Source organism: Xenopus tropicalis, chromosome 4 (assembly GCF_000004195.4).
Source record: "Xenopus tropicalis strain Nigerian chromosome 4, UCB_Xtro_10.0, whole genome shotgun sequence".
Classification (NCBI taxonomy): domain Eukaryota; kingdom Metazoa; phylum Chordata; class Amphibia; order Anura; family Pipidae; genus Xenopus; species Xenopus tropicalis.
Genome location: NC_030680.2, coordinates 30,523,957 through 30,548,935, shown reverse-complemented (window position 1 = coordinate 30,548,935; position 24,979 = coordinate 30,523,957). Strand labels below are relative to the sequence as shown.

At 38.7% G+C, this 24,979-nt stretch overlaps 1 protein-coding gene across 1 annotated transcript in view; it reads left to right on the top strand.

Moving 5' to 3' along the window:
- The first annotated feature begins 3,463 nt into the window (after nucleotides 1–3,463).
- The window catches only part of muc2 (mucin 2, oligomeric mucus/gel-forming), a 68,971-nt gene continuing 47,455 nt past the window's right edge, over nucleotides 3,464–24,979 (top strand). Inside the window, exons 1-18 of the mRNA XM_031901321.1 lie at nucleotides 3,464–3,551; nucleotides 3,975–4,236; nucleotides 8,926–9,040; nucleotides 9,321–9,411; nucleotides 12,714–12,829; nucleotides 13,998–14,214; nucleotides 15,060–15,185; nucleotides 15,726–15,843; nucleotides 17,354–17,492; nucleotides 18,412–18,522; nucleotides 18,610–18,679; nucleotides 19,866–20,012; nucleotides 20,572–20,736; nucleotides 21,015–21,109; nucleotides 22,256–22,382; nucleotides 22,481–22,736; nucleotides 24,189–24,235; nucleotides 24,737–24,837. Coding sequence (XP_031757181.1) covers nucleotides 3,476–3,551; nucleotides 3,975–4,236; nucleotides 8,926–9,040; nucleotides 9,321–9,411; nucleotides 12,714–12,829; nucleotides 13,998–14,214; nucleotides 15,060–15,185; nucleotides 15,726–15,843; nucleotides 17,354–17,492; nucleotides 18,412–18,522; nucleotides 18,610–18,679; nucleotides 19,866–20,012; nucleotides 20,572–20,736; nucleotides 21,015–21,109; nucleotides 22,256–22,382; nucleotides 22,481–22,736; nucleotides 24,189–24,235; nucleotides 24,737–24,837 — 2,379 coding nt within the window. The 5' untranslated portion in view covers nucleotides 3,464–3,475. The remainder of the gene's footprint in view (nucleotides 3,552–3,974; nucleotides 4,237–8,925; nucleotides 9,041–9,320; nucleotides 9,412–12,713; nucleotides 12,830–13,997; nucleotides 14,215–15,059; nucleotides 15,186–15,725; nucleotides 15,844–17,353; nucleotides 17,493–18,411; nucleotides 18,523–18,609; nucleotides 18,680–19,865; nucleotides 20,013–20,571; nucleotides 20,737–21,014; nucleotides 21,110–22,255; nucleotides 22,383–22,480; nucleotides 22,737–24,188; nucleotides 24,236–24,736; nucleotides 24,838–24,979) is intronic.

The window sequence follows — 24,979 nt, the reverse complement described above, 5'->3', positions numbered from 1 at the left end:
GGACTTTTGGCCCAGCAGGGCGTAACTAAGCCATAATACCCCCCCCCCCATCTGCCAAATAAGCTTTGGAGGAACCAGGCATTCCAGCAACAGTAACCCACCCCCTGTATCTGGCCACCTGCCCCACCCATGCCGGCCCCTCACTTTTAGGTAGGAGTGTGACTGGGGAGCAGGGGACACAAGTGAGGTGGATGGCTGGGTACTATATTTTCTAAGACTATAGAAGAAATAGACTACGCGGTCCTTGCCCCTCCCCAGGACCACAGGTAGGGTTGCCACCTTTTTAGAACTTCTCTACTGGCCTAGGCTGGGGGCGGGTCCATAAGGTGGCAGGTTGTGATGTTGAGGGGTGGAGTTATGACATAAAGAGGCAGGGCCATGACATTAAGAGGGGAGCCGAGCTGGGGATTAATCATAAAGCTGGGAATTCAGTGAGTGTGGATGCTAGAAGGTGGAAAAGGGCTGGATTGAAGGTGGGCTGAGGGTGGATTTATAGCATTACAAATTTACTGGCAAGTACACTGCTGGTAAATTTGTAATACTGGCCCTGGCCTTGGCTGGTATTTTACAGGCCAGGTGGCAACCCTAACCGCAGGGTCTGCTTCCTTTATAGTTATGCCACTGTGACCCAGTGAATCCTCCAGTAAGAATCTGGCCTGCTTCTTGTACGCTTGGTTACTTTTTCTTTCTTCTTGTAATCACCACAAAGTAGAGGTAGTTATTACTAAAAAAATTTTTTGCATCTGTTTGTGATGCCTATCCATCTTGTATTAGAAACATAACTAGGGAACAGAATAGGAAGAGACAGTAAATGCTACAGAGTAGTGTTGGCAGTAAACCAGAGCACTGTAGATTGAATTGAAGTGGACTGGATGCTGAAGACAGGAACTCTATCAGGAACAAGCTAAGAACCTAATTCCTAAACAGATTGCCTAGCTCAGCTCTTGACTTGTCTTTGTTATGGAAAAGTTATCTATATATCTATATAATCCATCTGTTACTCCACTTTGACAAAAGTTCCTGTGTTGAACTGAAACACTGGATGAAAATAAACCTCACATTTTGCATTTATTTGATTGTGGTTGAGTGGCGTCATTTGGACTATATACTGTATATTATATATATATATATTGCAGTTTTACTGTTCTTGTTTTGTGTGATTAGAAGGTCACCAGACTCACAGAACCTGGGCTGAGGACTATTGGTCTTGGTAAAATATATGATATAATAATAAATAAATAAATGAGATTTATGCAATGCTCAAACAACAGCTGTGATGACACGTAGCATTTTAGCATTTTATATACCTTACTTGCCTAACGTGTTGCCTGAGCAAATACATTCAATCCAATTGTATCTAAGCATTTCAGAGGTTAAGAAAAGGTAAAAGACTTATGAACCAGCATTCTTTGGCGAGCCATTAGTAGCCAGAGTTAATCATACCCAGTACTAATGTGAATAAGCATAAAACATAAACATATTAGGACTCATTTATGACTGCAAGTGCAGCACGTGAAGGGCAACATTTAGGGGACAAAGGGACATATGAAATTTGGAAGAGTTCTACTGCATAGTAATGTTAGTGCACAGTATTATAGCTATAACCAGAGTGTGACACTAATAAGAACATTATAGGCGTATAGTTACAAAGGCAGCTCTTCTTAGCAATTTGTGCTTGCCTGTACCTCCTAACTTGTGGGTCTGGAAAGTATCATTTTTGCCACTACATTGGTTGACTTGGGATGTTAAAGGGGTAGTTCACCATTCATTTTTAGTATGATGTAGCCAGTAATATTTTGAGAAACTTTGCAATTAGTCTTTATTTTAGTTTTTTCTTTATTTTTGGTATTTAGCTTTTTGTTTAGCTCTTCAGTCTAGTATTTTACCAACTGTCAGGTTGCTTATTTGCCCTAGCAACCAGGCAGTGGTGTGAATGAGAGACTGGGATATGAAAACAAATATAAGTAATACAAAGTAGCAATACCAATAACATTGTAGGCTTTACAGAGGCTCAAACTATTTTTTGGCTGCCCGGGCCAGTAACCTCTATTTGAAAGCTGAAAAGAGGCAGAAGAGAGGGGCCAATAATTCAAAAACTATAATAAAATAATGAAGACCAAATGCGAATTGTGGGACATAATGTACTAAAAATTTGCTTGTTTAGCAGTGTTAAAGTGTGTACATAATGGCAGGCAAAAAAATTAAAATAATTAAAAAATATTCTGCTGTTCCTGCTCAAAACTATCCAGTCCCCAATTTATTACCCCTGATTTGATAATGGATTTTGCCCACTGACCATCCTATACTATCCGCCATATGTAATAAAAAGCATTAAGTTTGCCCAGGAGCTGTAAACCATTGCAACCAATTAGATGTTTAATTTCAAACAGGTGGCCAGTAAATTCAACCTGCTGATTGGTTGCTATAGGTTACTGCTCCTGAGCAAACTTAGAGCCTTTTATCACATAACCCCCTATATGTATAGGCTGCTTTGTGAATAACCTAAGTGACAAATCATAAAGGGTAACAAAACTTAAAAACTGGCTAATACATTTCTTACATATTTTCCCCTGAGGGTATCCATTTGATAAAGCCTCTTTAGGAATTTTGAACACCAATTTATCAGTCCTTCTAAGTAAGTTGTCATCATAACTTCAACAATATTTTCATTTACCAACTCCTCAGCTTTTTGCCTCAGGATTTTTTTTCACCATCAGCCCATCTTCATCTATATACACTAAAGGCTGAAATATTATTAAAGTTCAGTAAATGACACACAAAGTCTGCTCTTCTAATGGGCACAAACAAGGCATCAATACGTTAATGGAATGAAGTCAGAAAGCCCTGCATGCTGATTGGATAAATTGTAACAAAGCATTCCCAAATATCATATATCACGCTTTAGGTCTTTAATTATAATTACATTGTTCGGTTCCTGCTGTGTGTTCGCTATAATAAACATTGTATTATATTTACCATAGGTTAATACTATTGTGTTTTTATGTTTACATTTGGTATTACTTTTTATTGCATGTACAATTACATATTTACTTATCACACTAATCTATATTTTGTGATTTGACTTAGATATTAGTATAACAATGTAAAAACAACATGAATATATTCTATAATCATATAATCATTATGACATTTTCTTCTTCCAGTCATTGAATAAATGATGAATTTCCAAGCTCTTTATATATATTAATAATATATATATATATATATACTTCATCTTATATATTTGCTAGTGCCTTGTCCAGCAAGGGAAGGGTTGAGGAAATAAATATCTTTCTTTAGAAGCTTCCCAAATAGCAGGGAAGGGAAAAAAAATGGTGTTTACCTTGACTGTAAAGATTAAAGATTTGTCCTGCCCCTCCTTTAGTGAGGTCAGTGATACAACAAGTGAGCCTTATAAATAGGGATGGGATCTAAGTGTCTAATACTATTCCAAGCATAGCCCTAAGGGCATACAATGGGGGACAAGGTTGCCAGCTTTTTCTTGCTATTGCTGGTACTTACCCTCACAAGTGCCTACGAAGTCAAGACAGGTAAATCGGATATATTCCATCTTTATATTAATATACATACCTATACTCATTTAAGAATTAATGAAGATAGGGTGAAATGCAGTGACCATTTGGAAATTAGGGACATTTTAAGACAATGAAAGAGTAGAAATAGAATTCCATAGTTAAACTATGGCTCAGAGGTTAGTCTCAATAAGTCTTAGAATTTTCTATAAATCATGGCAAAATGATCAATACGTTACCGTGCTAGTTTAGAAGTTTGAAGTAAACTGCAGAAGTCAGGCAGGGTGGATAACTGTTCCAATTGACAGAAGGGAAACCAGCACAGATGCCCAGGAATTAAAACTTATCTTGATGTTTAATTTATTGCTAATTTGAAAAAGAAACATGAAGGCAATAAGTATTAAACCACCATAAGTAATTACTGGCAACCAAATTTTACAGGTCGAATCCGTAATCACGGTCACTACGTCTGCAGCACATGGGGGAACTTACATTACAAGACCTTCGATGGGGATTTTTATCAGTATCCTGGCCTCTGCAGCTATGAACTGGCTTCACACTGCGGGGAAGCCTACCGTGAATTCTCTGTGCACGTCAAACATACCAATGCCACCGGTCACCCACTCGTTGAAAAGATTGTTGTAACCATCAAGGATGTCATAGTTGAGATTAGAAGTAGTCTAGTGGTGGTGAATGGACAAATGTGAGTATTGATATATTCATAGTCATCTATGATTGTTGCTTCTTCTCTGTGTTGGGTGGACTTGGGTGGCTGATTTGTTCTGTTCAGTTTTATAGTTCCTAAAGATGTCTGTTCCTGTTCACTTGGTCTGTTTGTATCTTCATCTTCCCTTCTACAGTTTTGCAAAACTTACAACTCTTTTAGTACCTTCAGCCTCCAAATCTGCCCCAAAACAGTCTTCTTTTTTCTCTTTCCTTCCACACAATGCTCTGTCCCTTGGCCACACTGTTCTTCCTTATGAAGCACTTTGCTCTGGGCTTTCCTAATCCTAATCCTCATAATGAATATTTACAACTATCTTTGTTATTAATGCAATTTAATACACACACTTCATTGATTGATTTTGCATAGCAAATGTGAATGTCTATTAATGTTTCCAGGGTCGTTTTACAACTGTCTCTCTGTATATTTTCATAAATTATAGTACAGAAGATTACAGGAATTTCTCCAACTTAGAAAAGTATACTTTTTTTTGGAAATGTGGAATTTGCCCAATGAAGACTTGATTTAAGGATGCATGGTTTATAAAATATATAACAGGCTACCTTGCCATCCCTTAAATGATTTTTAGCTATAAACTGCATGTGATGCTTACCTCTATGTTTGTTTAATGCAACTTTGCTCTTAGTCAATCTGAATCTAGTAAATTAAAGAAGTTTTAGCAAGGAACCCTCACCCTCCCAGTATGGCCAGTAATACTGCTGATACCTGTCCCATTGCAAGTCATCCTCCCAGTAAAGCCAGTAATACTGCTGATACCTGTCCCATTGAAAGTCTTGGTTATAAGCATCCTCCCTGTATGGCCAGTAATACTGCTGATACCTGTCCCATTGAAAGTCTTGGTTATAAGAATCCTCCCTGTATGGCCAGTAATACTGGCAATACTTGTTCCATTGCACGTCTTGGATATAAGCATCCTCCCAGCATGGTCAGTAATACTGCTGATAATTGTTCCATTGCAAGTCTTGGTTATAAGCACCCTCCCAGTATGGCCAATAATACTGCTGTTACCTGTCCCATTGCAAGTCATGGGTAGAAACACCCTTCCAGTATGGCAGTAATACTGCCCATACTTGTTCCATTGCAAGTCTTGGCTATAAGCATTCTCCCACTATGGCCAGTAATACTGCTGATACCTGTCCCATTGCAAGTCATGGGTAGAAGCACCCCTCCAGTATGGCAGTAATACTGCCCATACTTGTTCCATTGCAAGTCTTGGCTATAAGCATCCTCCCACTATGGCCAGTAATACTGCCCATACTTGTTCCATTGCAAGTCTTGGCTATAAGAATCCTCCCACTATGGCCAGTAATACTGCTGATACCTGTCCCATTGCAAGTCATGGGTAGAAGCACCCCTCCAGTATGGCAGTAATACTGCCCATACTTGTTCCATTGCAAGTCTTGACTATAAGCATCCTCCCACTATGGCCAGTAATACTGCCCATACTTGTTCCATTGCAAGTCTTGGCTATAAGCATCCTCCCACTATGGCCAGTAATACTGCTGATATCTGTTCTACTGCAAGTCCTGGTTATACACATATAAGTAAGTATACACATATAGCATGGTGCAAGATTAATTTAAGTAGCAGTCAACTTTTAATTATAGGGATTCTGTCATGGTAAAACATATTTTTTGCAGACTGCATCAGTTAATGCAGAATCCTGCATTGAAATCTGTTTTTCAAAAGAACAAACACTTTATGTGTCTATGTGACTAGACATATTCTTAGTTTTCCAGGTGCCCCCAGCCATGTGACTTGTGTTCTAATAAACCTTAGGCACCCTTTACTGCTGCACTGCAAGTTGGACAGGTGTTACCCCCCCTCCCTTTCCCCCAAGCAGCCTATAAGCAAAACAATGGGCAGGTAACATGATAACACCTACCCGACACCCGCCTTGCTAAAAATGCTCCCATGTCCCACCCAGTGGTAGATATAAGAATAGCACTCAATAATAAAACAGCCAAGTCCTGCCGTGACTCCTCCAGTAGCTTATTTGGAAGCAGTTCAGATAGCGGCTGAAAGTTTAGAATCAGGCACAATGCACTGAGATGGCTTCATATAAAACAATATTACTGCTAAAAAAATATCAAAAATAATGTTCTAAATGGTAGAATATATGAAACCTATATGCAACGTACACAATGAAATTTAGTAATAAAAACAACACCATAAAAATCATGTTCTGAACATTGCATAAAGGCATAACCATTCTATACTCAATCTGAATTCTATTAATGTCATGCTACAATACAGGAATTTCATTTTTTTAGATATCTTCCATTATAATCAATCCTATAAAAACCTATTTTTGGTAAGGTAATATAGTAAGTATCCTTGGCCTCCATTATTACCAGTCCAAGCCAAAGTTGCTAGTCTATAATTATATTATTTTCAACACCGACCCCCTCCAACCAACACACTGCCGTTTATGTTACAATGCATTGCAGTGGATTACATGGCAGGTGTTAATGGGATAGAGTACAATAGTCTTAAAATTGTTTTTGCAACCCGAGATGCAGTTGGATCTGTTCCTCTCCTAATGTGTCGCTTTATCCTTTGGATTATGTTGTTCCCAAGGACACGTAGAAATAATATTTTTTTTCAGCTACCTTTATAGTACAATAAAGTGTAACAACTGAAAATGGTATGAGTTTGTTTTCTGATTGGAGGGATCATTAACTATTGCTGGGCACAAAAACACCATACTGTACATGCAATGCTTGCTCTATCTTGTGCTCATCTATATTGATATTATGGGCCAGTTTGCTAGTTACCCCTACTTTTTGCTTTGACGTGGCAAAAATACAGGACTCCCTCTGCATGTTGTACCCCAGACATGCACTTCCCCTTACCCCAAAGGTAAAATGCATTTATTTTACTAACCAAGGTACCTTTTTTTGGTTGTAGTTTCTGGTGCAAAATTTTGGGCATGATTGCTTGGGCACAATAAGGTTGTATGCTGAATCATGAGCAACATTATAAACTGTGCCTTTTTCGTACTTCTTTAGTACATGAGCCCTCAAAACTGGTATTTCAAGCATAAATAATAATATTCATTCCGGAAAATAAACAGCAATTTAGAAATGTTATATTTTATACATAATGAATTTACTGTATCAGCCCAGAGCCCAGTCTTATAACAGTAAATCTGTGCACAGGGATCACCATTTTGGATCTTGTTAGACATATCTTAGATGTATCTTGCCAAGAAATGTGACCCTGAAATATTCACCTGTTTAAAAGCAAACATGATATTGGTTGCTAGGGGTTACTGTTTAGTGACTTTTATTACATATGAGAGTTACTGTACTGAGCAATTTGGTGTAGTACAGTGGAACCTAAATGTTGACATTCCTGCATTTTGCACTGAGCCTCCCTGTGGTCCTTAAGCAATGAGTTCAATGGAATTTACCAGTCAGTGTTCACAAGGTGGATTTTGTCCCACAGATGGACACCGGCAGAGAAGACTTCCATTAAGTAAGGCTCTGCTAGGGGAACCTGGGCTGGGGGGTGACTTAAACTAATAGTGCAGTCCTGCATTAATGGTGATAGTGACTTATTTCTATGTAATATAGGAATGTGTCCATATGTATTTAAGGACCCAATGTTATGAAACTGTTCTACTCAAACTATCTAATTTATGTTCCTTACCTAGCCACAGACAAGACCATTATACATTTTAGCATGTACATCTATTTCATTATATTTACTAACTATTTGTTACCTGTAAAACTTAATATAACAATGGTTAAAAAGTAGAAACAGAAATGATTCATACAGCGTGAGATATAACGGGCTGGAATTTAGATTATCCCAGCCAAAGCCCATTATTAGGTTTAATGATTTCCAGAACATACAGTATTGACAGTGCTGTAAATTCTCAGTGCATACAGAATCAATTTCTTTTCTGTCTGCCCCTACTGCTTCCCATCAGGCAGCATTCACAGCCAGGGAGATGCAGATGTTCTTCAGAAGGCCTTCATAAGTTTGTACAAGGCGTTTCCTAAGGTTTAGGTATAAAATATTATTGAGGAGTTCCTCCGTGATTACACATAGATGCCTACATTGGAGCATTTGGTATTTACTAAGGAGGAGTAGCCTATCGGATGGGACAGCTAATGAGGGTGCAGTAAAAGGTTTAATTAGGTTGTAAAATCATTTTTAACCCCCTACTGTCCCCACAATCCAAACAATGCACTATAAGTGTCACCATTAATACCATACACTCATATGTGCAGTGATGTATTACAAGCTCTATAGACACTTCTGCACTCTTTTGCCTGATATAAATTCAAATATAAATAAAGCATTGACTTATGACAATGTAGGAAGCTCTGTAGAAGGTTAAGGATAAAATAAGAGCACAGTTAAGGGTATAATAAATACTTCTAGTAAAGAATATGAGTGATCGATAGCCAGAGTCTATTGGATAAATATTGACAACATACGTAAAACAAAGTTGTGAAAGGAAATGTTTGTGTAGCTCTTGCACTCAGTAATCTATGTTCAGTGTTAAGGTGTACAGGTTCCACAATGTGAAAGGCCATCTGGAAGCATGTTTGAAGAGGGACTATAGAGTTAAATATATACATGCTGTACAAAACTTCATTCCCTAGATATTCAGTCTTCCGTTTTACATTTCAGAGCTAAGACTCCTTACTACAGCTATGGGATCCTCCTTCACAAGAATGATGCCTATATCAAGCTGTATACCAAGAGTGGCCTTACTCTCATGTGGAATAAAGAAGATGCTATCATGGTGAGCTGCTTCTTTGGTTTTAACTGAACTGAGCAGCCATATCGCCTCCTGTATTACATGGTTTATTGTTCTGGATAAAATGATGAAGCAGACCAGCTACCGTATAACAGTGATGCAAGGAGAAAAAGCCAGGTCTTTTCAAAAAGCTTAAGTTTTGTTCGGAGTTCCCCTTTAACCATACATTATATTTCACTTGGCCATATAAGACCATTATATAATTGTTATAACATCACTAAGGAATATTAAAGGTTTGGCTTACATGTCTCTTTTTCATGCACAGGTGGAGCTTGACCCCAAATACAACAATCAGACGTGTGGTTTGTGTGGAGATTATAATGGCATACCCTTTTATAATGAATTCATTGGTGAAAGTGAGTACAAACCAAAAAAAAAAGCTTTTGCTTCAGTTTAAGAGGAACATGCCAGAAGCACAACTTTTCTACCAAAAAGCTAAAGTTTATATTTGTGTCTAGTTATTAATACCTCCCAATACTCCTGATTCTGGAAAGACAGTTCTATAGGGCTGGAAAGTATTTAAATAGGTGGGATTTCAAGCAGATCCAGAGTATCACTGGGGTGGATAATAATAAGCAAATATTGGTTCAGGACTAGGTGGAAGAGGGGTCAGAACACAGGTACTAGAGTTTGTGCCTTATTCTTAATAAAGTGACATAAAGGAATCCATGATACTGGTGTTAAATGCCAGTGATAGATGATGGACCATTTGTGCCATGTTATGGTGCCATTGGTACAGATGTAGTAAGTAGCAAGTTAAGAAGGTAAGGGAGAACTATGTTAACATAACAGTGAATACAAGAACTATTCTGAAAAGGTCTGCAGGCCAACAGGATTTTTGACTTCAGCAATTCAGTAACATGGACCAGGTTTTCCATTAGAGACTATAGGTTGTGACAAAGAATTGTGGTTTCTAAGAACAGAGGCGAAGAACGAGTTTCTTGTATGACTTGTGTTTCTTTAGATGGATCTACAACAAGTTCAGAGGTTATGGGTGACATGATACTGACCATTATGTATTACAAGTTTGTTTTTTTGTCTAATGGTATCCATATAGGTAAAGTCCTAAGTGTAGCACAGTGCTGTTTTTGGATCAAGGCACTGGACCACCAATCAACTCCATCCCTTGCAGATCGACCCTGCAACCCCCTAAAGATGCCCTCTAGGCATGGGTCCTTGGGTGTCTATATAAAAAATACCACCTTGGTGTAAAAGATGAAATAGTACATCTTTACCATTGTATTTTTCTGTGTCGCTATGTAAGATTGGGTTCATTTACTTCAGTCCAAGTCTGTATTATACATAGTACAGGCAGGTTATCTAATGGATCTCTGATTTGTACTGTCTGTATACTGCCAACAAAAAATAGAACAGCAAAGGTACAGTACATCTGGCATGGGTAAAATACAGGCTATAGGATACCTCTGTTGGAGCTTTTTTAGAATTATGCTAACATGTTTGTCCTGTAAACTATAGCAAACAACAGTGTCAGACTGGAAGACCAAGGACCCACCAGAGAACCTGATATCAAGGGTCCTCCGGCCAGAGCCCTTGAACCTTGTTTTCTGATTAAGAAAAACTCTAGTATTAAGATTACTATTAAAAAATAAAATAAATAAGTAATGTAATAATTGAAGCCTTGTAAGCACTGTTTCTATCCTCTAGATGCCACTTCACTGAAATCTATGGGAAACATTTTACAAAGAGATATCAAATCAACTAGAGTAGCAGCTTCCAAAAGGACACAGGACTAATTCTGTGTGGGCAGCTATGCTCTCATTCATGTTCTCTTTGTTGCCTTATTGCTGTACAAGCTGGGTAAAGCTACTGACACACAGGGCCAATTCTTGACTTGTGGATAAATGCAGGTCCAAAATTTGACCCTACTCTAGCATCAGCCTTCTACTGTGTCTCACACCCAGAGCCACTGTTTTGGCCAGATGCAGGCACATGGTGTAGATTTTGCCACGAAATTCATACTCTTACGTTTTAATCTGCTTCGTGTGTCTCCACCTGGGCCAAAACAGTAGAAGATGGCTGATGATACCATTGAGCAGTGATCCCCAACTAGTGGCTCGTGAGTAACATGTTACTCCCCAACCCCCTTTGATGTTGCTCTCAGTGGCCTCAAAGTAGGTGCCCATTTTTACATTTCTGGCTTGAAGGCAAGTTTTGAAGACTTCGAGACACAGTTTTACTCCAAGCAGAGCCTCCTGCAGGCCACATGGGGCTACCATGCCCCATAGCCAATAGCCAATCACAGGCCTTATTAGACATCCCCAAAGATCATTTTTCATGCTTGTGTGGCTCACCAACACTTTTTACATCTGAGTATGGCTCACAAGTAAAATAATTTTGGGGATCCCTGCCATAGAGGCTAAGTACAGGCCAAGAATCAGTCCTGTGTGTCAGTTGCCTAAGAGCACAGAGCAATTCAGTCAATACAGACAATGCAGCGGATAGCAAAGACAGACAAGCTCAGACAATATAGTTGTTTGATTACTCTATTAGCTCTTGCTCATGCTGTGCAATAGCTTTCTGAGAAACGGAGAAATTAACAGCCTCCCTGGATTCTCCTGCTTATCTATGGCAATAAATCTGCCCATTTCCCCAACTCCAGTACAGACTCCTAAGCTAACTCTTTCCAACCTTGCTCACTCTTGGGAATAAATGAAACTCAAGCAGAATCTAGAAAACAGTTAATGCTCTGTGCTCTAGAAAGGGAAAAGGGCCTACCATGGCCAGCACCCATCGGGAAAAGTCCTGGTTTCCGGCAGACCAGTCCGACACTGGAAAACAATTAGACATAAATCTGTAAAATATATATCTGTGTCCTAATCTGGAGGCTGTTGTATTTCAGTCCAAGTCAGTTATGCTGTAGGGGTTTTTAACAATCCTTCGACTACAGTACTTACTAATTACTTATTTTATTCTTTTGGTGACAGCAAACCCTTATTTTATTCATTGGGTCCAGGAATGAAAGTAAATGGAAAGAATGATAACTGCACTTGTTGAATGTGTTACGGTTCAGTGCCCCTTTCCATTTATGAAGTAATTAGAGAATAAGATATTAAGAATGTCAGGAACTCATTGATTCACATAAGCCTGTGTGTTTTACTGCATTTTTCATTCTCAGGTGTGCCAAGGTCTAATGAATAAACAAATAATTAGGGGCAGTTATCTGAGAATGTCTATACCTGCTTTGTCCTGGCAGGCACGGGTTGTGCAATAATTAGGAACCAGAGCAGACAAAGCAATTAATTTAATACCAGGCCACCATGCTTCACTGACAAGAACTTTTAAGCAGTTAAAGGAGGCGACGTATTGTATCTCCCTGGCAGCAACACAGTCATTTGCCTTGTGTTGGATTGCAAGCCTATTGTGTGCCTTATTCCAGTGTTTTAGGTATTTTACACATGGAACTGAGCATCTACTGTTGTGTGTAACCCAGTTGAAAAATGCATAGGAGTAGCGGGATAGAGCATGAGAATTATCAGAGGCTTTGGACAATCAGACCACTGACATACTGACAAACCATATAACTCTTAAATGGCTATGGGAAAATGGAAACAAATGAACCCTTCAAACAAACTTTCAGTTGGAAGTGTCTTTATAAATTCTTAAGATTCAATTCTTGCTCCTGTTCTTGTACTTTCAGGTTTTCATCTCACTCCTGTGCAGTTTGGAAACCTGCAGAATATCTATGATCCAGCTGAGCATTGTACAAACCCTGATGAAACACAGATTGCTGAGACCTCTTTTTGTTCTCAATATGTGAGTTTTTTTTTATCTTGTCCCAGATTCCACTATAAGAACATAGTCCCTTATCCGGAAACCCGTTATCCAGAAAGTTCTGAATTACGGAAAGGCCATAGACTCCATTATAAGCAAATAATGTCAGTTTTATAAGAATTATTTCCTTTTTCTATGTAATAATAAAACAGTACCTGTACTTGATCCCAACTAAGATATAATTACCCCTTATTGGGGGCAGAACAGCCCTATTGGGTTTATTTCATGGTTAAATGATTCCCTTTTCTCTGTAATAATAAAACAGTACCTGTACTTGATCCCAACTAAGATATAATTACCCCTTATTGGGGGCAGAACAGCCCTATTGGGTTTATTTAATGGTTAAATGATTCCCTTTTCTCTGTAATAATAAAACAGTACCTGTACTTGATCCCAACTAAGATATAATTACCCCTTATTGGGGGCAGAACAGCCCTATTGGGTTTATTTAATGGTTAAATTATTCCCTTTTCTCTGTAATAATAAAACAATACCTGTACTTGATCCCAACTAAGATATAATTACCCCTTATTGGAGGCAAAACAAGCCTATTGGGTTTATTCAATATTTAAATGATTTTGAGCAGACTTAAGTTATGGAGATCCAAATTACGGAAAGATGCCTTATCCTGAAAACCCCAGGTCCCGAGCATTCTGGATAACGGGTCCCATACCTGTACTTAATAAGGTCTTGATGGTGAATCAATGCCCAAGATATATTTGTAGCTGGAAATCTGGAAAATAATGATTTTCGGGGGGGGAATAAGGCCTTGAACATGGACTTAAACTGAAGATTACTATGATTATATGACTATAGTTATATGTCTGGTTTTGAAAATTTACAGTCATAACCCTGGAAGATGGCCTTGCACATGTATGGCCAACTGTACGATATGCATCCATTTGGCCTAATGGGTCTGATTCCATAGTGGACTGGCCAATCTACTTGTATATAGCCATAATTATGTTTCAAATGACCTGGTAAGGACAGTTTCTCATGTTTGGAGCAACTGAAAGTTGGTGCATCATTAAGCTAAATGTGAATTGATCTGTAAAATTCCCTCAGATAAGGCTATAAAATACTTTTCCATATGGTTTACACTTCTACCAACCCATTGCTCAGTTTTCTTTCTTTCTTTTTGTCTTTCCAGCGATCTGTTTGTGAGGAACATCTTGCACACCCTGCATTTACAGACTGTCAGTCTCTCCTAAATACAGAGGCTTATATCAAGGCATGTATGCTGGACATGTGCTCCTGCGGCCAATCACAAGATGCCTTCTGCCTCTGCAGCACAATCTCAGAGTTTTCCAGGCAATGTTCTCATGCAGGAGGGCGTCCGGGGACCTGGAGGACAGAGAACTTCTGCCGTAAGCATCCTCTATAGCTGGGATCCCTAACCTGTGAGCCACACACAGATGTAAAAAGTGGTGGTGAGCCACACAAGTGGGAAAAAAGTGCCAAATAAGGGCTGTGATTGGCTATTTGGTAGCCCCATGTGGGCTGCTAGCCTGCAGGAGACTCTGGTTGGAGTAAAACTGTGTTTCTAAGTTTCCAAAACTTTCCCCCAAGCCAGAGATTAAAAAATGGGTACCTACTTTGAGGTCACTGGGAGCAACATAAAAAGGGGGTGGGGAGCGACATGTTGCTAGTGAGCCACAGGTTGGGGATCACTGCTCTATAGTAACCAAAGACAATTTATTTATACTTTAGCCTTTTTAATCAGATCTTATCAGTATTTTCCCTTTTTGCATACTAAATCAATTTTTTTTAAACAAAAACAGGGACTGTTAAATATTTTAAAAACCTAAATTTTAGATTGCTGCCCTATAAGGTGAATGCAGTTCTTGCATCCACAGTGGGATGTGAGCAAATAAAGCAACCTGCCTGCCACTCGGTTTGCATTATAGGTGTTTCCTATTCTTAAATTGAGCTACCATAGAAATCAATGCATTCTTCAATGCACAATGGGCCATATTTCTATTAAACTACTTCCTGGTTGCTAGGTTAAATTGGACCCTACCTAGCAACCAGATAGCTGCTGAAATTCCAAACTCGAGAGCTGCTAAACAAAAAGTAAAATAATTAAGAAACTGCAAATAATAAAAAATTAAGACCAACTGCAAATGGTCTCAGAGTAGCAGTCTCTACATTATACTAAATTTAAAGGTGAACTGACCCTTTGACAACCCCATTTATTCTGTTTTCCCCACAGCCAAAACCTGCCCAGGGAACATGATTTACCAAGAGAGCGGTTCCCCATGTACAAGCTCGTGTTCCCGCCTTGAGATACATAGCCTGTGTGAAGAACATTTTATGGATGGCTGCTTCTGCCCTGAAGGTATGTCTTCTTTGGAAGGGTATAATCTTATTATCAGGTCTGAGTAATTTATAGGGTAGCTATAAATTCTTTAACATTAATTTGCCAAATTAAAATATCAAGCTGGGTATTCCCACAAGGTTCTATATAGATATTACTAGCTCAGCAGGACAATAGCACCTGTGATATCCTCTAGGTGACAAAATGCCCCATGTGCAATTGCCATGCCTATGCAACTAATACCTCAGTAGGAAATCAGTCAGGTCCAGACTGGCAATATGTGGATTCTGGCAAATGCCAGAGGGGCTGCTGTAAGATGCCATACACATCCACTATTTATTGTGCTGGTGGGGGCTGTTTGGGCCTATATGTACCTGGAATGCCAGGGCCTATTTATACTCCCATTCCACATCTGAGTGTGATGTCCTAGGGGCTTTGGTCAGTTGATTTACGGTAATAAATGGAACTCTCAATGGGAGGAACCACTCCATAGGTTTCTCATAGCTTGTTTATAGAGATGCTTTGAATTTAAGTCAGTTTAGGTATTTCTCTGTATTACAGGAACTGTACTTGATGATCACAATAACAAAGGATGTATACCATTAAATCAATGTCAGTGCAAACATCAAGGGACACTGTATAACCCCGGAGCAACAATACAAAATGATTGTAATGAATGGTGAGGAAAAAATTATTAATGAACATTTCAACTAAATACCTCATGTGTTTGCTTTAATTACAGTACTTGCCTTTGTTTTCAACCCTCCAATGTGGAACTTACTGGTTTGTTAGTGTTAGTTGAGGACCCCCAACAAACCCAGAGCAGATTTTTATTGTACTGAATGGTCATCTTCCTAACTTCCAACTCTTTTTCTGTGACTGATACCACTGTCTGCGTGGAAAATAATAATACAACTCCAATTCTGCATGTTCGCTGTCTAGGAGCTCTCTCATTCATTCCCCAAATTCAAACACTTTCTAAATCCTGTCGGTTTCACCCCTGTGGGCTTCCCGTATCTAAACTGACCCCACTCCAATCCAACATGAACAGTGGCGCCAGACTCATACACCTCTACTCCCATTCCACAAGTGCCACCCCTCTCTGCCAACCCTTGTACTGACTACCTGTCATGTTCAGAATTAAGCCATTCACCCACAAAGCACTCACCGGTGCCGCACCACTGTATACAACCACCCTAATCCCCAGGTACACCCTCAGATGTAACCTTCACTCTACACAAACTTCTTCTCTCCTCCTCACTCATCACCTCCTCTCACTCTCGCATCCAGGACTTCTCACGTGTTGTGCCCATCCTCTGGAACGCTCTGCCCTGTCCCATTAGACACTATCAGGGTCTCCAGGCTTTTAAGCAGTCTCTTAAAACTCACCTTTTTATTCAGGCCTATAACCTTAGCCCTCAGCAACTTGATTACCCAATGAACACCCCTACTCTTTGCTCACACACTCACTAACCACTGGTTTTCACTTCTTACAGTGCACTTACTGTTACTTTACAAACCAACATCACACTGTTTATCCTGACCTTTTGCCTTAACCACTCTCCCTCTTAGAATGTAAGCTCTTGCGAGCAGGGCCCTCCCCCTATTGTCACCAATCAATATGCAAACGGAACTGTAAATCATTTTTTGGGAATTATTTATATGTACATGTTAACTGTTTGGTCTTGTTGTACCCTGTACTCTGTAAAGCACTGTGTGAAATGACGCCGCTATATAAAGAATAATAATAATATTCTAATTCTTTCTAGGTAGGCCCTCATCATTTCACATGTCCTTCCAACATTATTATTATTATTATTATTATTAAACTGCCAACATATTCCACAACACTGTAAAAAAGAAAAGTGTGTGTATATATATATATAATATACACATGTACAGCATTCAGGTGCAATGCATTCTGGTACACACCACTACTGGTGCAGGTGAACACCTACAGTATGTTCCTTTGAGTCCCATATCTGAAGATAGAACAGCTCTACAAATTACACATACTTAATGCCTTGAGATACTGAACTTAGAAAGGAAAGCAACTACACACCACCAAACTGACTGTAACTTTGTAACATGAAATCATATAAAATACCGGTATCTAAAATTGAGGATTCCTTTAAATCCATAGTTATTTCAACTAAGAAACCATATAAATTATTTATTCTCTCTTTTAGTAACTGTATCACAGGGAGATGGCAATGCACAAAGAATTCCTGTCCTAGGGTTTGTTCCATTGAGGGAGGGGCTCATTTCAACACTTTTGATGGAAAGAAGTACACTTTCCATGGCAACTGTTACTATGTTCTTTTAAAGGTAAGTTTTTTTTAAAATATACTATTGAATGAGATAAGATTCTATCAATATCGTGAACAAAAAAGGCACATTCCACATGATCTATGTTCAAACCAGAGTTCCCAATGCCCTCTGACAGCTGAATGTTGTACTGTAGGTGGAATACTTCTCATTTAAACTAATATACTGTATAGTACATGTACAAACATATTTCACCATGGTTTAGAACAGGAATAGACATCTATTAGCAATCATGAACTAACATTGCCATTGTTCCTCCATTAGATGAGTGGAAATACTGTAGATGGCCTTTGAGTCTTTATTTGCACTCAAATATAGATGCATACAAACAAATATTTTTCTGATACAAATTGAAAATCAAAACTAACCATCTGAATTAAAGGTTACCTAATGTTTTTTGGCAATGATGGGTCAGCTGCTAGTACAGGGCTGCTGTACCAAGTCCCAGGTAAATTGGCTCAGTGCAGACAATTATACACCCAGATGTCTTCCCATTGACCCTGGTAAAGTTAAATCAAGATGTAATCCCATGAAGTGACCATTGAAGGGAAAGGATCTTAACCAGACATTATGGAAACCCAAGAAGCAAATGGAGCAAAGATCAGTAACTTTGCCTTCATACAACTGTCTTTCTTAGAAATGAGTACAGAAGCCATGTTTATTAATGATGGTCATCTAAACCATTATTTTATGAATGTTTTTGTCCATGCCAATATATCCAAGTGACTGTACTATTAAAAAAACAATCATCTGTGAAAGAACAACATTTACAATAAAATGTCTCTTTTAAACCCTTTCGTGCACTCTTAATAGGGGCCTGGGGATAACAGACTTCTATGTTTATTACACCCAAGTTTACTTACTCCTGTCACCAAGGTAGAGTAAATGTGGTTCTTAACTTCCTTCATATTGTGTCCAGGGCCGGAGGAATGAGTCTCATGCTCTACTAGGAGAGTTGGCTCCATGCAGTTCATCAGCGAGGGAGACCTGCCTTAAGACAGTTAAGATGCTCACAGATAACCTGCAAAATGTAAGTTTCCCTTGAACACATTTTTAGAGTTCACCATAGACAAAGCATCTAAGATAAACTAATATTGCCCTTTCCTATATCCACTAGGTTGTGACATTTAATGCAGACGGTACTGTATTGATGAACGAGCTGGAAATAAGCTTACCTCATGTTACAGGTAGGATAATGGATTAAGAGAACCGCACTGAGTAAACAAAAATCTAAGTAGCCTATCATTTCTAGCTATTAAGGGTTGCCAATAGCTGTTGTGAAACCTCTAAAATACCAGTAAGATTAAAATCGCTGGTGGGATGTCATACCGGGGAGTTTAGTCGCCCGCAACAAGGGAGATTTGTCGTGGGCGACTAAACTCCCTCGTGTGCCAGAGCCCTAAGGAGTAATGTTCTCTGTAAACAATACTGTATATGATGACCCATATGTTACTAAAAAGGGCATTTCACATTAGGAGGCCCATTTATCAACATTCTCATGTTTATGGTTTAAGGTCGAAGGCACGTGGAGCTACTGAGTAGAAACTTCTTGTCACAGCTACTAAACGCCAGAAAATCCCCTGCCATAGACAATACTGAGAATTGCCTCTGCTAAAACACACGTAGAGGCAATTATCAGTAAATGATCAGCAAGCCAAGTGATTTATAACAACCTTTAAAAAAAAACAAAACATAAAAAAATGCAGAAATACACAAAAAACACAAGTTTTTAAAATTTTCAATGTATGGAGCATCTGAAAAACAAAAACAAAAAAAACCTCTAATACCACAAATTAAATAAAGATTGTTACAATTTTCCAAGGACAGCTCCCATTGACTTCTACATGACCTCAACAGCTTTTAGATGGCAATGTTTTGCATTAGTGATTTTTGTGGTTTTTATGCTTAATAAATCACAAAAAAATCACACAAAATAATAAGCGCAGCAAGACACTTTCCATTGTCAGTCTCTCTGCTACTCTGGCCTATTAAGGGACTAATGGTTGTATTTAAGATGTAGCCACTAAATGCTCAGCCATAAGGCCACACCTAATGATTCCAGGAGGTTTGTGGCAATGATTAGCTCCTATAATATAATACAATATAATTGTAATTGTTCCTCATTGAATTTAGCAGCAACCACTTCCTGGAACTGTTACATGAGCCACTGGCCTAAAGCACAACAGAGCTGCTCAAGATACAGACTCCCAGCCTATATAATAGTTAATACTTCCAGGTTATAGATAATTCAGTGCTTACTTACCCTCCATCTATACATTTATAGATGTAATCTTTTTTAAAAAATATATCCAACTAACATAATGCAAATTCACAGAAAAGGAAAATATATTTCTCTCTCTGATTACTCTACAGCAAGCTTTTCTATTCTTCAACCCACTGAATCTTACATCATTGTACAGTCCATTTTTGGTGTTGAGCTACAGATCCAGCTGCTGCCCAAGACACCCATGATGCAGCTCTTTATTAACATGGAAAGTCCCATCACGAGTGGCCTGCAAGGTAAGATTAGATACTGGGGATTCCTCACTAAATAAACAGAGTTTATGCCATAGAACATACAGTATATAAAAAGAGCTGCTAGCTGATTGGTTGCTATGGGTTACTGGACCACTAGCAAATGTTGCACGTTCATTACATTACTCTGTTGATTAAAAAGGGGTTTTAAACAAAATGGCAATACAGATAATGCAGTTGAAGCATGATTCTCTAGAATGCAGGTTCTAACCATCTGTAATTGTTTTGGGTGTCTGTATTTGGACCATGGGTTTGCTTTTATGTCTTGCTGGCAGCTACGCTAGGGGAAAGCAGGTCTGCAGGGGATAAAAACATCCAGACATAAAGTGCAGGGCACCGCCTTAGCAGGCACAAGGCAGCGCTGTCCTTATTGCCATAGTGCAGACAGTAAGTACTGGGCTCCTTTGTGGCCTAAAGGGCATGTCTGACGGTGCACAAGTTAGGAGACAGGTAGGGCGCAGGAGTGGGGACTTGCTCCTTTGAGGCACCTTTTTATAACAACCATGAAATTTGATAAAACTTTTTTTTGTCTTATAATGAACAGGCCTTTGTGGCAACTTCAACTACATGGAAGCAGATGACTTTACAACATCTGCTGGACTTGCAGAAGCAACAGCTTCAGCTTTTGCGAATACATGGAAGGCCCACCCCACTTGTCCTGAACAGAAAGACTGGCTGGATGATCCATGCAGCCTTAACGTTGAGAGCCGTAAGCTTCCATTCTACCAACATCTGTCTCATTTTCGACATCACTTTATATAAACCCACCACTTTCATCTCATTTCATTTTACCATTCCTTTATTTGATCTACTTCACGTTATTTCATTTCTTCTTGTTTGGTCACATTAATGGTAATTTTTAAGGTTTTCTATTTTTTATAGCTATCTTCAATATTATATATTCCTTCGCTAACTAACTACCTTTTCCCATTAGTTTTGCATTTCAGTCTATCATTATCATTTTTTTAAAATATTTCTCTCCAACAGAGAATTATGGTAACCATTGGTGCACTCACTTACAACAGCCAGAGTCTCCTTTTGCCAAATGTCATTCAACCATAGACCCAACGGATTATATTAAGGTAAGTACTGACAAATGTACTTTAACTGGATCAAAATCTAACACTGCTAATAGACTCATCCTGTTCTTATCTCCACAAAATGAGAATGGATAATTGAGTCTGTGACAGGAAGATCACCAGCATACATACATACATAGTAACATCCATAGAAACACATCCATCAATTCTACCTTTAATGCTAGTTGATTCAAAAGAAGGCGAAAACCCCTTTTGAAGCCTCTCTAATTTGCTGCAGAGGATGAAAAATGTCTTCCTGACTGCAAGATGGCAATTGGACCAGTCCCTGGATCAACTTGTACTAAGAGCTATCTCCCATAACCTGTATTCCCTCACTTGTACTGAGAGCTATCTCCCATACCCCTGTATTCCCTCACTTGTACTGAGAGCTATCTCCCCTACCCCTGTATTCCCTCACTTGTACTGAGAGCTATCTCCCATACCCCTGTATTCCCTCACTTGCTAAAAAACCTTCCAACCCCTTCTTGAAGCTATATAATGTATCAGCCAGCACGACTGATTCGGGGAGAAAATTCCACAACTTCACAGCGCTCATATTAAAAAACCCTTTCCGAATATTTAGACGGAACCTCCTTTCTTCTATTCAGCATGGGTGCCCTTTAGTTAGTGGGAAGGACCTACTGGTAAATAAAGCATTAGATAGATTATTATTTGATTTCCTGAACTGAGGCCATTTGGGATTACCCAAAGACAGCTCCCATTGTATTGTGTAATGCAAAAAGACATACATTTGTAGGTAACAATTACACAGGGATGTCATACTCAGTGGTGTAACTAGATGTTTTTGGGCCCCACAGCAAATTCAACTTAGTGCCCTAAAACCTTGGTAAGTTGACCCATTTTACCAACGTATCAAAATTGTCCATTAATTATGGATCTACTGCCCCCCCCCCTCTTCACCTGTAATTACACCCCTGGCTATGCTTGGGACAATTCTATTTGTCCACAAAGTGAAGCAGCTTCCTTTCCAGAAAATAGTCTGCACTGAGAAAACATATGCATATTGTTGGGTGATACATGAATAGCCAGTTGGTTGATAGGAGTCTGCACTTTGTCACCTGTATTAGTACATAGACCCTCATCATGACACCTACAGTATAGCACACCTTCTTTTTTTCCATCTTACAGACATGTCAATATGATGTGTGCAACTGCAAGGACAGCGAGGCCTGTATGTGTGCAATAATGTCTTCATATGTAAGGGCTTGTGCAGCTAAAGGGATCATCTTGTGGGGCTGGAGATCGGGCATTTGTGGTATGTATATTCTGCAGCTGCTGTTATTTCATTTAGGAAGAGACTTGGCCTTGCATGTATTAGTACTAATACATGTTCTTATTTATATATTTTTATAGAAGGAGATGTGAGATCATGCCCATCGTCCCAGATGTATTTGTACAACCTCACTACTTGCCAGCCTACTTGCCGTGCCCTGGCAGAAGGAGAAAAGGCCTGTATGAGTGATTTCACTCCTGTTGATGGATGTGGATGCCCAGATGGAGAGTACTTAAATGAGAATGACAAGTGTGTGCCAATATCCAAGTGTTCCTGCTATAACAAGGGCACATACCTTAACCCACAGGATGTCATCTATATACAGAATGAGCGCTGGTAAGGGCTGTTATATATGTTTATAATAGTTTCTTCCATACAACTATAAATTTTATATAGAAGAGCATATTTATCAAGGGCAAAATAGAACTCGCCACTGGTCACCATGAAAAATGTAGCTGCTGAAGTCCCACTCACCATACAAATGAATAAGCAGAATATTCCTGTGCTAAACTCTTTTGCCTTTTGACAAACATGCCTCAAAACATCTATTGCAACACAAGTGACTGCTTTACTTAGCTTCCCCTCACCGAATCTCCTCTACAAGGATGGCATTTTCAACAAAAAAGGAAGATATGTTAGGTTATCCCACCGTATCTTCCTTTTGGTTAAATTCCAAATGTCCATTGGGCACACCATAAGTGGACCAGTAAATACAACAAGAAAATACACCATAAAATTGCAGCAAAAAAGCAAGTAGTGATGAGTGAAACTGGCCCATTTTGCCGACCAATTCACAAAAACCTGGAAAAATTCACAAAATGCATTGAAGTCAGTTTGCTTCCCCACTTTTTTTTTCTTGGGCAAAATGTATTGAAGTCAATGGGATTTTTTTCTCTTGAAAAATGCATTAGAGTCAATGGCCTTTTTCTCATGCCAAATGCACTGAAGTCAATGAGAAAAAGAAACACAGAACAAAATTTTAGCACAAACTCGCCAAAAAGTTTGAACACTTGAAAATGCTAAAGTGTAGAAAAAGCAGATGAATTGCTTCCCACTGAAGCAAGCTCAAAGCAGCACCAATATTACCTAAAATCTGACAATATTTTTCAGTTGTCATGCAGTGATTCTACTGTAGTCCCTTTTAGCTTTAGCATTTTTGCAGACTCTTGAAGTCCGAATCTGCAATCCTCTTCAAGACTTACCTACACTCTGTAGGGCCAATTAGAAATCAGCCTACATGACAATTAAGAGAGTGAGGACATTGCTAAACGCCATGTGTCCTTGTGTACAATTAGCTCCAAGTACAGAAAACTGGCCATTGATTGCTGGGGAAGGCCATCTCCATCAGAGTCCATTTTAAGCAAATATTTGAAAATAATTCTGTTTTCTCTGTAGTTATAATACAGTAACTTGTACTTGAATGGTAACATGAATCCATAATGGTGGCAAAACAATCCTATTGGGCGTATTTAATGGTTTAATGATTTTTAGCAGAGTTAAACTATGGTGAGCCAAATTATGGAAGGACACCTTAATCAAAAACCTTCTCTGGTCCCAAGCATTCTGAGTTATAGATCCAATACCTGTATTAAACATATTTTCTTTTAAAGGATACTCCTCCTACTTAAGGGACCTCCTTCTATTTAAGCTATTCCTATTACAAAAATGTTTTAGACACAATCAATTATAACTTGTTATCTAGAAAATACTGTTTAATCACTGTGTATACATGGGATGTTGATGATACTGATGGTAAATCAATATATTATTCTTTTTTATTTTTTTTAGTACTTGTCATAATGGTAGACTTATATGCACAACTCATACTGATGACAGTAAGTGAAAATGCTTTATTTTCTTACATATCTTTTCTGTTCTCTACCTTTTCTTTTGAGATTTGTATGTTCTTGGGGGCGGGTTCATGGGTTCAGAGTTGAATCCTTGTAGTACAATATGAGTAATGTCAAGATTACTCCCTGCATGGATGTTACTTACACAAAGCACTTTTGGAAGCAAACATCTCAGTTCAATGAGGTGGACTCTAATGTTGTTTTGCCAAAATATGCCAATATAAGCAGAGATGTGAGGGGGCACCAAAGCAAGGCCAGGCAATGCTGTCTCAGTATTGGATAGTTATTTTGCCATAAAGAGGAAAAGTCTTAAACATCTGTCCACAATTGTTGTTGATAACCAATAATATAAGTATATGACACGTAGCTCAACAGGCTTTTTCATGTTTATTTATTAGGAATGTACACTACAGATGTGCCCTGCACCGATTGGTTTACAGATTTTCTCTCATTTTGCTGTTATTTTCATGGAATTTTTCTTTACAGGTTGCAAATCTGGGAAAATCTACTTTGACTGCAACAAGATACCAGCAGATGCCTCAGTAACTCCAGTTCACAGAAGCTGCAAGACTCTAACTCTCGACATGGTATGTTTGTTTTCATAATCTGAGTTATTTAGAACTGATTGAAAATAGAAAAAAATGGTCACATTTTCCCATTTTTTTCCATTTGTATAATTTTGTAGATGCCCTAATTAGTGATGAATCTGTCCCAGTTCGCTTCAGCATA